The 13286-nt window shown below is 36.1% G+C and overlaps 3 protein-coding genes across 3 annotated transcripts; 2 read left to right on the forward strand and 1 right to left on the reverse strand.

Annotated features, from left to right (window-relative positions):
• Positions 1–983: 983 nt before the first annotated feature.
• Positions 984–4247, forward strand: SAPINGB_P001269 (uncharacterized protein; the record flags this gene model as incomplete). Its single annotated transcript, XM_031995992.1, has 1 exon — positions 984–4247. The coding sequence occupies one exon, from the start codon at positions 984–986 to the stop codon at positions 4245–4247; it is 3264 nt and encodes a 1087-aa protein (XP_031851883.1).
• A 3134-nt stretch (positions 4248–7381) lies between these two features.
• On the reverse strand, positions 7382–8203 carry SAPINGB_P001270 (uncharacterized protein; the record flags this gene model as incomplete). Its single annotated transcript, XM_031995993.1, has 3 exons — positions 7382–7949; positions 8048–8095; positions 8169–8203. 3 exons carry the CDS (start codon positions 8201–8203, stop codon positions 7382–7384), a joined length of 651 nt encoding a protein of 216 aa, XP_031851884.1.
• Positions 8204–9402: 1199 nt separating this feature from the next.
• Positions 9403–13239, forward strand: SAPINGB_P001271 (uncharacterized protein; the record flags this gene model as incomplete). Its single annotated transcript, XM_031995994.1, has 4 exons — positions 9403–9419; positions 9483–9512; positions 9564–9664; positions 9845–13239. 4 exons carry the CDS (start codon positions 9403–9405, stop codon positions 13237–13239), a joined length of 3543 nt encoding a protein of 1180 aa, XP_031851885.1.
• Between the last annotated feature and the right edge of the window lie 47 nt (positions 13240–13286).

The raw sequence follows: 13286 nt of genomic DNA on the forward strand, positions 1-13286 counted from the left end.
TTTTTTTTTGTCATTTTCGTATTTAATCACTTAAAAATATTATTACAAATAGCCATTATTTGATTGGCCTCTTTTTTTTTTTTTTTAATATTTTCACTTTTCCTAGTTTGGTTAAAATCTTTTTATTTAAATCTGATGCAATTTCAAAAAAAAAAAAAAAAAAAAAAAAAAAAAAAAAAATAAATATTTATATATATATTTTCTTTTTATTATTATTTTTTCTTCTTCTTCTTCTTAATCACAATTTCCTAATCGGGGCATCCACGCATGGACCGGCACGGCTACGGCATACAGACAAGTCTGCCAAACTCGACATGAACACACTTATGCTTACAAATGTTGAATTCCAAGCAATTCTATTGGCCAAAGATAGATTTTGGCTATATTTTTTTTTCTAGGAGGGGAGGCTGTGTGTGTGTACGGCAGAACCAACCCCGTGCGCTTACCTAATTTCATATTGCTCGGGATTCATGTGTAGTACTGTAGTAAATTGTTTCATATATATAAATACACACACAAATTAATTTAATAATTTAATAATTTATTTCATAATAATTTATTATATAATAAATCAATATTTAAAAAAATAAAATATCATATAAATCCTTGTTATTAATTCTTTAATATTTAAATAAAATATAAATAAAAAAAATAAAAAAAAAAGCGCTTTTCTTTTTTGCCTCCTCCGTTTTTTTTTTATTTTTTTATTTTTTTATTTTTTTTTTATTTTTTTCTATTCAAAAACCTCTTCTTTCCTCTTCTCTTTTTGATTTTTTTTTTAAATTTTTTTAAAATTTTTTTCAAATATCTAGCTTTTAATATTATTATTATTATTGTTATTATATAATAACTATATTGAATTCTTCACTCTTTAATTTTTATTGATATTTCTATTTCCAAACCCCCCTATATATATATATACATATACATGTATAAATAGAATTCAAAACCTTCCTTTATAAGATCATCACCATCACTTAAATATGATACAACCTCAAGACCGTACAGAGTCCCTCAAACGGAAACTCTCGTCATACACTTCCGATCTTTACCCAAAAGCCCCCATGGCTACTTCATCATCATCACCATCTTCTTCTCAAAAAGATATATCTTCTTCAAAACAACTAAATAACTCTCCAGTTAACTCTTCATCCTCTTCTCAAACATCTCCAAAACAACCACAGCAACAGCAACAGCAACAGCAACAGCAACAAAAACAGCAACAGCAACAACAACAACAACCTTCTGAAGTCATTTCTTTTCTATCATCTTCATCCTCATCTTCATCCCCTTCTTCATCAGCTTCTCCATCACCAGTCTCTTCTCCTCGCCCAGCAAAAATCAGAAAACATAACAACTCCAGCTCACCTCCTAAAGGAACCTCGCCACAACCAATAGCCATTGCCCCTGCTCCTCCATTAATACCCAACCTTGTTGCTAATACTGGTACTTCTACTTTAGCCTCGAAAAGAAAGCAACCAAGTTACAAACAAAGCGCTCCAAATGCTTTTAATACCTTTTCTGTAAAAATTGCAAAAAATCCAAAGCAATCTCAACAACATTCCAATTCTCCTGACATTAAACAAGAAACTTTGAGCCGCAAATCTTCTCCTCAACCACTTCAAATTGTTCACCACAACCCACAATCATCCACCACTTCGTCATCTTTATCTTCGTCTTTATCGTCACCTTCATCCTCAGCTACTACAAATCCTTCTTTGAAAAAACCAAACCAAACAATTTCTTTTGTCGCAAACGGCTCACGTAAGGTTCTCGGCCAAGTCTGCTCAAATTGTGGTACGACCCGAACGCCGCTTTGGAGAAGAGCCCCAGATGGCTCTACCATTTGCAACGCATGTGGGCTTTACCTCAAGGCCCGTAACACGGCCCGCCCAGTCCATTTGAAACGCCCTCCTCAAACTGCTACCATTGTTTTAGAACAAGGCTCAGCAGCTTCTTCTTCTTCTTCTTCCTCTATACCAAACTCTCCAAAACATCCAGTAACTATTCTTCCAAATTTTCAATATAAAACTAATACTACTTCATCTTCATCTTCATCTTCATCTTCATCAGCATCAGCATCAGCATCTGTGGCTCCAACTAGCGCACCCGCTCAACCCCCGTCTGTTTCAACTACCTGTCATGAAACACAGGGAACATGTCCTGGTGATGGGCACTGTAATGGTACAGGTGGTTCAGTAGCGTGCTCCGGCTGTCCCGCATATAACAATCGCCTAATCAAGACTGTGCAACTTTCTCACAAGTCTGCTTCTTCTGCTTCTTCTGCTTCTGCTTCTTCTTTTTCTTTTTCTTCTTCTTCTTCTTCTTCTTCTAATTTTAATGACCCTAACGACCCCCATATTAATGACCGTAATGACTCTAATGACAACAATGAATCAATTTCATCGATGAATGACTCCTCCTCTGATATCCAGGAAGAAAATGCATCTACAACAGCAACAGCAACAACAACAACAACAACTACCACCGTTGTGATTGCATGCCAGAACTGTAACACAACAATCACTCCTTTATGGCGACGAGATGAAGCTGGACATACTATATGCAATGCTTGCGGACTTTACCACCGTCTACATGGCGTCCATCGACCTGTTGGTATGAAGAAAAGCACAATTAAACGACGCAGGCGCATTATTGGGATTCCGCAAGCTGAGTTTCGATATGCTACTTTCCAGCAGCAACAACAAACTGGGCCTATTCAGGCCGTTATTGCAGCTCAATCTGCAACAAGTGCGACCGGTCCGACAGCTTCATCACCAAATGCTTCATCAGTAAATTCTTCTCCGATTATCGCAGCAACTGCAGTTGCAACAACAACAACTGCTTGCACAAATGCCGATACCGCGTCATCAGCTGCGCGCTCACCAGAGCATACTGTGGAATCTCCTCCCTCAAGATTGATAGCAACAGCGTCATCAACTTCGCCGGCCAGTCGAGCGCAATCAACCAGTCCGGCTCTTTTACCTGCTTTGCCGGCTGCTGATGCTAATGCTGCTACTTCATCATCATCATCATCTTCTTCTTCTTCAAAGACTGCGCCAAACAGATCTCTTGTCACAGGTACTTTGAATGTTTCTGCTACGACGGGTACGAGCTCGGTGAAAGTGGGGGAGAGTCCGATTACGACTCCAACTTCTTCTTCCCATCATCATTCTCTCCGAGTTCTTCCTCCTATTGTTCTTTCCAAGCCTGATTCTTCTTCTTCTTCTTCCTCTTCTACCTCTCGACCTCCCCTTGATTCTATCTCCTCTTCTGATTCTCATTATACTTCAACAACTTCCTCTGCCCCTGTTGTTACTACTGTTGTTGCTACTGCTGCTTCCCCTCAGTCTTCTACTAACTCTGCTCCCACTAGTCCCAACATTGCCCCTCCTGCAGGTCCTATAGCCATTGACTTTACACATTCGTTCCGGTCCTTACCTAGACCTTGTCCTATGGTTCATTCTCCTTCTAATCCAGCAGCTTCCAACATGCGTTCCCCTTCACCATCCTCCTCATCCACCACTGGCTCCAAACCCATTGGCTCTCCTTCTGACCTGGCCCAGTACCATTATCCTGACTCTTCTGCCCGGTTGCCCAGCATTAGCTCGATTTCTTATGAATCTGTTCAGGCTACAACTACAACTACAACTGCAGCTGCAACTAATTCTACAAGCAATAAGCAACGTCAAAATACAGTGGGTTCTCCTTCACAAGATGATGCACCTCGTGATCACTCTTTGAGCATCCGCTCGATTCTTAACCAGGAACCATCGTCGGGAGCCATTCCTATTACTATATCAAGAAATGGTGGTAGTAATAGCAATATCGGGGTGGTAGGAACTACATCTTCACGCTCAGCAAATCAGGGTACGAATTCGTCATCTCTTAGCAGCTCATTGAGCAGTTCTGCGTCGTGGCATGAGAGTCCTGAGGGAGTTTTTGTGGCATCTTCGTCTTCTTCATCTTCTTCATCTTCCAATCACCACCATAACCAAGCTGGGACAGGGACAGGGACTGGGACAGGGACAGTTACTGGAATTACTACAAATTCCGTAGCTGATGCTGCTGCCAAGGATGCAATTTTGTCTGACATTCCATCTTCCATTTCGCCAGCTCATGTACGTGAGATTCTGACAATCAAGAAACGCAAGCTTGAAGAGAAGCTGGCCAAACATCGTCGGCGTCTTGCAGACACTGAGCGGTTGCTTGCTGCTTGCAATGATAAGCTTGATGAGATTTCATAGGAGGAGTAAACTTTAAAGTTTTGTGTATTTTTTTTTTTTTTGTGTGTGTATTATTTATTGTGTACTTTTATTAATTAAAAAAAAAAAAAAACTTGTTATACATTTAAGAATTTACAAGGATTTTCCATAAGAATTTTTTGTGGCTTTTAGAATTCCCGTATAGAAGAAGAAGAAGAAGAAGAAGCACAAAACTAGAAGGAAAAGCACATTTACAGTTTTTGTTGGCCAATGTGCTTTAAGTATTAAAGTGGATACTTAAAAAAAAAAAAAAGAATTTCAGATTATCGAGATTAAATAAATGGTAAAGGAAAGGAAAAGCCGGTTGTCCAATCAAAAAATGTTAAACGACGATTTTTGAAATTTTTTTATTTTTTTTGATAAAGCGGATTTCTCGGAGTAAAAAAAAAAAAAAAAAAAAAAAAGGATTTTGAAAACCCTAGAATGAATTCAATTTAACAACGTTGTTAACAACAACAAAAAGGAGAAATTGTCACCCATTCATTTAGTACAAATTAATAGTAAGGTACACGCGGGAATTATGTTTTTTTTATTTTTGAAAAAATAACTAAAAGGTAACAGAATTGCAATACGAGAAGAAGGAGGATTTTTAAATTCAAGCTTTTTTATTTTTTTTTGGTTAAAGTGTGTGAGTGTATGTTTATTTAAAAGGAGTATATAAGGTGAGAAGTTTTTAATTTAGAGATGAAAGAGAAATAACGAGGCTTACAAAATGATCACGTCAGGATTATTAAAATAAGGATTATCGAGATAATCAAAAAAATCATTCCTTTTTTATTTTTATTTTTATTTTTTTTTTTTTTTATTTGGTGCACAACAAATACGTATTTAATTTGCTCATTAAATAAAGATTATCTTAGGTAATTTTTAAATTAAATATTATTATTATATTCTAATTAATAATTAATTACTTTTATAAAAAAAAACAAAAGAAACATGTCTTTTAGTGAATATTAAACGAGCATTACAACTGCATGAGGATAAAAATAATTAAGAATATATATACGATCATCATCATCATAATGTTTGAACTTTTATAGATATATATAGATATAGATATAGATATTCATAAAAATAGAAATTATAGTTCCGGATGACCGAGCACTAACAACAATACCCTAAATTACGTTTGCATTTAGTTGTAGAAGATACTTTGTTTTACCTCCTTTTTTTATAAATATATATATATATATAAAAGGTTCAAGCACACAGATACTAATAAACCAAAAATTAATGGCGGTGTACTAAATACGGGATTTACTGAATGCTAGGTTCTATTTGGGGAGGAAATGGATTAGATTAGATTTGGTTGGTTGGTTGGTTGGTTGGTTGGTTGGTATTTAGGAATTGTGAATTCTAAATTTTTTTTTTTTATGTAATGGGAATTTTAAAAAATTTCAGAAATTTTAAAAATTTTTAAAATTAAAATGTAATATAGATTGATTGATTGATTGATTAGATTATCAAAGTATCAAAAAAAAAATAAAGATTTTTTTTATTAGGCAACCACAATTTATTTATTAGGTAAGATGATAGTGTCCAAATACATGGTATTAAAAAAAAGGACTTTTAAAATAGTTAATCTGATAGAGTTATATATATTATTAGATCAAAGATTAAACAAATTTAGATTTAAAATTTAAAAATTTAAAATTTTAGAATGTTGGAATGTTGGAATGTTGGAATGTTGGAATGTTGGAATTTTAAGAATTTTTGCCAGTCTGAAATGAAATGAAACAAAAAAAACAAAAAAAAACAAAATAGACGTTGAGGAATTTCAAAAAGTAAAAGTAAAAGTAAAAATAAAGAGTAAAATTTTGAAATTCATTGTAGTTTAGTGCTTACGACGAAATTATTAATCGTATTATTATGAACAAAAGTTTGACAACAAAAGTATAAAGGTGATTTTAAAAATGACTATAATAATAGTAATAATATGTTAGAAAAAAAGAAAAAAAAAAAAAAAGGAATTTTAAAATTCTTGATGATGAAATTCCTGATAAAATTATAAATTTTTTTTTTTTTTTGATTTATTTATTTAATTTTTATTGATTTTATAATTTTGTTAGGTTAACATACGAAATACGACAAAACTTTTTTTTTTCTTTTTTTTTTTTTTTAAAAAATTTATTAAGAAAAAAAAAAAGTATTTTATTTAATTTTTCTTAAATCTGGTTGATATGAATTAGTATCCTATTTAACTAAGATCGTATATATATATAAATACTTGATCAAGTATTATAACTACCACACTCCATCAAATTCTTTCATGTAAGCTGGCGGTTTGTTTCTGGTGATGAATAAATTGAATAGGTTTGTTTGTTTATTTTTCTTAAAAAGTCTTGGCATTTAATGCGTGTTGCCGCACAATTTTTTTATTTTTTTATTTATTTTTTTTTTGTTAAACTCACTAAATGGGCTTTGGAAGGATTTTCTTTAGAAAAAAAAATAAAAAAGGAAATTATACGCGAGTAACAAAACACAATTTTTTTTAAATTTTTTTTTTAAAATAAAATTTGTGTTTTGTTACAACTTTGTAATTACAAACACAAAAAATGTAACATAAATATTTAAGAAAAAATGTAATAAAAATGTAATATATATATTTATTTGTCACAAATTTAAACCTCCATTCACAAGCTAAAAAAAAAAAATAATAATAATAATAAAAGGGGGGTGGGAGGAAAAAAAAAAAAAAAGAACCAGTGGAAACATTTATAATTCCAACAACAATAAGCATAAATTTAATATGAATTAATGTGATATATATATAACTATATTTACAAGATTTTTTTTTTTAACTATACAAATAACAGAAATGTGGGGGAATTATTTAAAACAAGCAACAACAACAAAAAGACACTTCTTCTCATCTAAATGCCTAAAGGAAAAAGTTCTTCAAAACAACATCATGATATTCTAATAAAAATGCATAGTTATTTTCTTAAAGATATTAGAAGAAGAAATGATTGTTGTTTATATAAAAGTGTATATAGGAATGAATAATAAAAAAAATACAACGTCCTTCTATATAGTTTCATGAAAAAAACCCAGCTTTCTCCTAACCAGACGTTAACCTCTTTTCTCTTTTCTCTCTTCCTTTCATACCTTTATTCTTACACATCCCGTAGCTCGCGCTGATCACGAACCACAGACATTTGTCTTTGAATCTCGCCAAATGCAGTAAGTCCCTTTTCACGCATACGTTCCATCACGTATGCCATTCCGCGACGTGATTTTTGAACGTTTTCTCTGAACTTAGATAGCGACCATGATTCGATTCTATCTCGGATACCCCATCGGCCAAAGTTACTGGAAAACAAAACGTTATAAGTAGCTGCTGTCATCAATGCATTTTTGTTGTTATTATTGTTATTATTATTATTATGATTACTGCTGTTGCTATTGCTAATATCCGTAGGTACTACTGCCTTGTATTCTGTTTGCTCCTCCACTTTTAAAACTCCCCGATGCTCCAGATTGCTGGTCCATGTCTTCATGGTTTGATTAACGGGATCAACCACTGAGTACTCCACAATCCATGACTCCGCCACCTTACCTAAAAAGGGCATTATGAACTTGGGGAGTCTTCCATTCTTACGGATTAACCGAGTAGTATACAGTTTCTGATCTTGAATCTTTTGAGATATTGTGTCTGCGGAAATGACATGCGTGGCATAAGGGCTTGATTGATTGAATATGTGTTAATAGAAATAGAAATAGAAATAGATGGAGTTTTGGGTCATCATTATTATCATTATTAATAATAACAAGGGACTTACTTTGGGTACCGATTGAAAAACGCCAGCGTAACGGTTGAAAAGTTATAGCTAAAAGAAGAGATTAGAAAAAAACAACTTATTTTGATTTTGATTTTGATTTTGAAGAACTTGAATGACTTACTTGAATTCGTGGAAAGTAGAATATGTAAGAACCATTTTTAAACAAAGTCGGTAGTTTGAAAGTATATGGGTATTAATGCTTGTTAAAAGAAAAAAGGCTGGTTTAAAAAAGAAAAAAAGAAAAAAAAAAAAAAGGTAAAGAAGATAAAGGACAAAAAAAAAGTGCAATTGATGGAGCGTTTTTTTTTTTTTTTAAAATATATATATATATCTTCTTCTTTTTTTTCTATAATTATAAGCGGAATTAAATCACAAGTGAGTATTTTTTTTTTTTTATGTTTCTTCAATCAATGAGATTCTTTCTTTCTAAAACTTATCATCACCCCACCAGGTAGGTACTTTTTTTTTTTTTTTTTCTAATATGGAATAGAAAAGATTTTTTTTTTTTATTTCTTTTTAGGTGGTGGTGGTTGTAAAATTCTTATATATACAAACTTACACACACACACACAAAAATTTATATAAAAAAAAAATTTCCATTTTGCGCAAAAATATTTTTTGCACGGGATTTGCAAGTTTTTTTTTTTTTTTTTTTTTTGCGGTCGCTGAAAAATATTAAAAAATCACTTACACACACAAATATTTTTAATTTTTGATGGGCCACTCAGCTCTTGTGATTAGTCAGTGTGCTTGAATTATGCGATACCCCGCCATGCCTTAAAATACGCATTAAAGTCTGAATATTACACATCTGATTTTATTTTAGATAAAAATAAAATCCAACCAAATTCATCCATTTGGCCCACCACCCAACATCTACAGGTTCTCAAAGCTTTACAAAAAAAAAAGAAGTAAATAAAAAACATAGATTAAGTAGTATAATGTTATAATATTATCATTATTATTTTATATTTGTTTATATCTTTAAAAAAAAAAAAAACTTAGAAATGTTTCTCAATGGCATGTGCACATGTTGTATATTAAAAGTAATCAAAAAAAAAAAAAAAAAAAAAAAAAAAATTGAAACTGGTTTATGGGGCTTATAGTAGCTCATAAGAAGTAAAAAAAAAAAATAAAAAACCACATCACCACCACCAACTTTGAGATTTAATCTGATACACACATAATATATATAAACAACAACTTAATATATAATCCCCTAAAATGCCACTCTGATCTTCTTTTTCTTCTTCTTTTTTTTTATTTATTTATATTAAAAAATTTTTTTTTTTTTGATTGACCTTCCTTTTTCTCTCTCAAACTAAATCACTTATATCATTCTTTTTTTATCCAAAATGAAGTTTGGAAAAAAGTAAGATATCCCTCTTAAACTGTCTTTAATTCATTCCATTCATATTAAACTAACATCATCAAGTCTTTCTCGTAATCAAGTCCCCGAATGGAGGTTAGTAAAACTCTTTAAATCAACACATTCTCTTTACTAACCTTCCTTAAGTTCCCATTATATCAATTACAAAGAACTCAAAAAACTCATCAAGCAGATCCAATCCCAGCAAGAATCCTCCGGAACTGCTGCTCATGACCAAGATCTAGCCCGTAAGTGACCCCCCCCTTGGTCCTAGCACTTGGGTGGGGCCCCAAATATACCACAAACGCGCCTTTCCTCTAACATTAGATACCCTCCCCCTCTCTTCATCCTTTAATCTTCAACTCTTCCTTTCCCTCTCTCCCCCTTTTTTTTTTTTTTTTTTATCATCAATTTTGATTTATATACAGCCTTCTTCTTTGCACTCGATAGAAACATTGAGCTCGTCGATGAGTTCTTTAATACAAAGTACGCAGAGTATGCCCGAAGACTCTCCCATCTAGCCGACCGATATGGCTTAAAAGAACAACTGCCTTCACAAAATGGCACCATTGTAGGGCCTTCCGCAGTCTCTCAAATGGACCCAGAAGAACGGGAAGATCTTTTTGCCATTCTTCTCGAACTTAGAGCCCTTCTTCGTAACCTCCAATGGTATGCTGAAGTCAACAAGCGAGGTTTTGTCAAAATTCTCAAGAAAATAGACAAGAAGGTTGGTGTTAAGACTCAAACCCGCTACCTCAATTCAAAAGTTCTCATCCTCCCCTTTGCAAATGCTTCTTCTGTTAATCACAAACTCGCCCTTGTGAACTCCTTTATTGATGATCTTGCCTTAATTGAAGGCTCTTTTGATGACACTGCTTCTATAGCAAGTAGTTCTTTGAGCTCATACGGTGTCCCGGAATTGGGCTCTCTTAAAGAACTTTCATCTGAATCATTAACTCTTCTTCGTCAAATGCTCCCAGCTGATGACTCAATTAAAATGAAGGCCTTTATTGACTCATCATCAAGACCATCTGCACAAGTTCTCCTATCTGTCCTCTACAAGGCTGTAGGGTTCCATGCAACTAAATGCATCCAAGTCCTTCTCAACGTTGTCACTTCTCTTTCAGACCCATCAGATCTTAATGGTCGTAACCTTTTCCACAAAATCGTCATTTCCTATTCCCGTCCTCGCCCTGAACCTGTGGCCTCCAGTAATGCTTCCACCTCTACCCAAAGCTCCAATGTTGATCAACAATTTAATGGCTCTCTTTACATTGCCCCAGCAATCTCTCCTGCCCCTCCTATCCGCAACAACACCGTTCCAAGAGCAGGCCAAGATGGCATCAACTCTAATAGCGACGATAACAATCTAACCGTTTTAACCTTCATCCTTGACCGCCTCAACCCAGCCCTTAGACCATGCCTCATTGCGAAGGATGCATACAAGCGCACCCCTGTCCACTACGCTGCCCAGGCCGGACTCAAGGCACTCACTAAGCTGCTTGTCGATTATGCCATCAAATGGGACCTCGTAAATACTGATTCACCCTTTTCTGGACCAGATTGGCAAGATAGTGAAGGGTTTGTTCCACTTCAGCTTTCCATCAAGGGGAACCATCCGCTCACATCCCGCGTCCTACTCGATGTTATGCTCAAATCCCAAGTCGAAAAGCTCCCCAATTTGCTTCATGTGGCTACCCGATTAGCCTCTGTGCCTTTGCTCCAAGTTTTGTTAGAATTTGGCTTAAATGTCGACCAAATTGCAGACTCAGCCTCTAATGAAACGTGCCTTTACACGGCTGCAAAACTCAATCTCCCGGAAATTGCACAGGTTCTCTTGGCGGCTGGTGCAGACTTGGAAATCCGCGAAAAAACTTATGGTTGGACCCCACTCTTTGCTGCTGCCATTGAGGGCTTTGAAAAAGTTGTCCAGATCTTGGTCGATCATGGCGCTGATATCTCCAAGGTTGATTTCTCCGGATGGACGGCTCAGGAGCATGCATGTCTCCGTGGTCACTTGTATTTGCTTGATCTTTTGCAACTAAAGGAACAACCCTCTTCTGGATTGTTTTTCGGAAACAATGGCTCCCAACTTGGCCTCACCACTGCTAGCTCAGAAGAACCCAATGGATCCATCATGACTAAAAGTGCCACCCCTGAACGTTCAAAGTCCCCCCCAAATACCCTTGATCCTATCAAGACTTTTGGCCACAGGTACCTTCAAGAAAAGTCTATGATTCTTGTTAACCTCGGAAGCATGGACATTAGGGAAAAGCGGCCAGCTGTCCAGCTTGACCGGGTCCCCGTCTCCAAAGCTTCTTCCACTCAGCTCGACACGGCTCTTTCTCTCATTATTTCTGCCAAAAACTGTGAAGGTGAACCTGTTGTCATTGACTTACCTCTTGGCGAGGGACAACACACTGAGCAATACTCGTTTTATTCAAGCAATCCAGAAAATGCTACCCTGTTTTTCGACTTGGTTCCTACTTATGCTGGCAACAAGTCCAAGATCTTTGGGCGTGCCGTTGCTCTTCTCTCTGACTTGACAAACAAGGTGGCTGAAAATAAAGTCAGTCTTTTCCGCACAATCACTCTCCCAATTTTGGAAACATCTACTCTCGAGGTCTTGGGTAAGCTCCGGTTCCAGTTTCTTGTAATTAACCCCTTCCACCATCCAAACATGGGCATTGAAAAATCAGCCACCTACTGGAAGTCTCTCATCACCACCCGTGTCATTGGTCACCGTGGGTTAGGCAAAAACTCCATTTCTACCCAAAGTTTGCAGCTCGGTGAAAATACCCTCCAGTCCTTTATTGCAGCTGCCAACCTTGGTGCCAGTTATGTTGAATTTGACGTTCAACTGACTAAGGACTTGGTTCCTGTGATTTACCACGACTTTTTGGTTGGCGAAACTGGCATTGATAGCCCCATGCATGATCTGACTTTGGAACAATTTCTCAACATTTCCGAAATGCAACAAAATCATCACCGCAATATGACGGATATGCTTATGAATTCCCCCCAAAGCCGTACCCATTCCCCACAACCCCGCCGCAGATTATCATCCGGCAAAATAAGCACTAGCATCAAGGGTGATCCCACGTATGAACGGACTCGCTCTGTTTCGCTTTACGGCACGGATGACGATTACGCGTTGATGGAACAGCGCATGAAGTACACGCGTGATTACAAAACGCGAGGGTTCAAGGCCAATGTGCGTGGCCACTCTATCCAAGCCCCGTTTACCACTCTTGAGGAGGTTTTCAAGACGTTGCCTAAAACAGTTGGTTTCAACATTGAGTGCAAGTACCCTACGCTTGACGAGAGTCAGTCGGAGGATATGGACAACTTGGCAATTGAACTCAACACGTGGGTCGACACAGTTCTTTCAACTGTGTATACGCACGCCAAAGGTCGTGATATTATTTTCTCGAGTTTCCATCCAGAAATTTGCATCATGCTTTCTCTCAAACAGCCTTCCATCCCGGTCTTGTTTTTGACCGAAGGCGGAACTTCGCCCATGATGGATATTCGCACGACATGTCTCCAGGAAGCCATTCGTTTAGCTCGCCGCTGGGACTTGCTGGGACTTGTTTCAGAGTGCACACCGTTGATTCGGTGCCCACGCTTGGTCAGTGCCGTTAAAGATAGCGGGATTGTGTGTGTGACGTATGGTACCAAAAACAATGATCCGGCAAATGCGCGTCTTCAGATGAAACACGGTGTGGATGCTGTCATTGTGGATTCTGTTCTTGCCGTCCGTAAGGGGTTGACTGAGGAGGATACTGAGGAGGAAACCGCAGTGCCTGAGTTGAGCAAGTGAGTAACTTTAAGTATAGTATATAGGTTATTTATAATAAGTTTTGTAAA

This window comes from Magnusiomyces paraingens (genome assembly GCF_902498895.1).
Source record: "Magnusiomyces paraingens strain CBS 517.90 genome assembly, contig: contig1, whole genome shotgun sequence".
In the NCBI taxonomy this organism is placed as follows: domain Eukaryota; kingdom Fungi; phylum Ascomycota; class Dipodascomycetes; order Dipodascales; family Dipodascaceae; genus Magnusiomyces; species Magnusiomyces paraingens.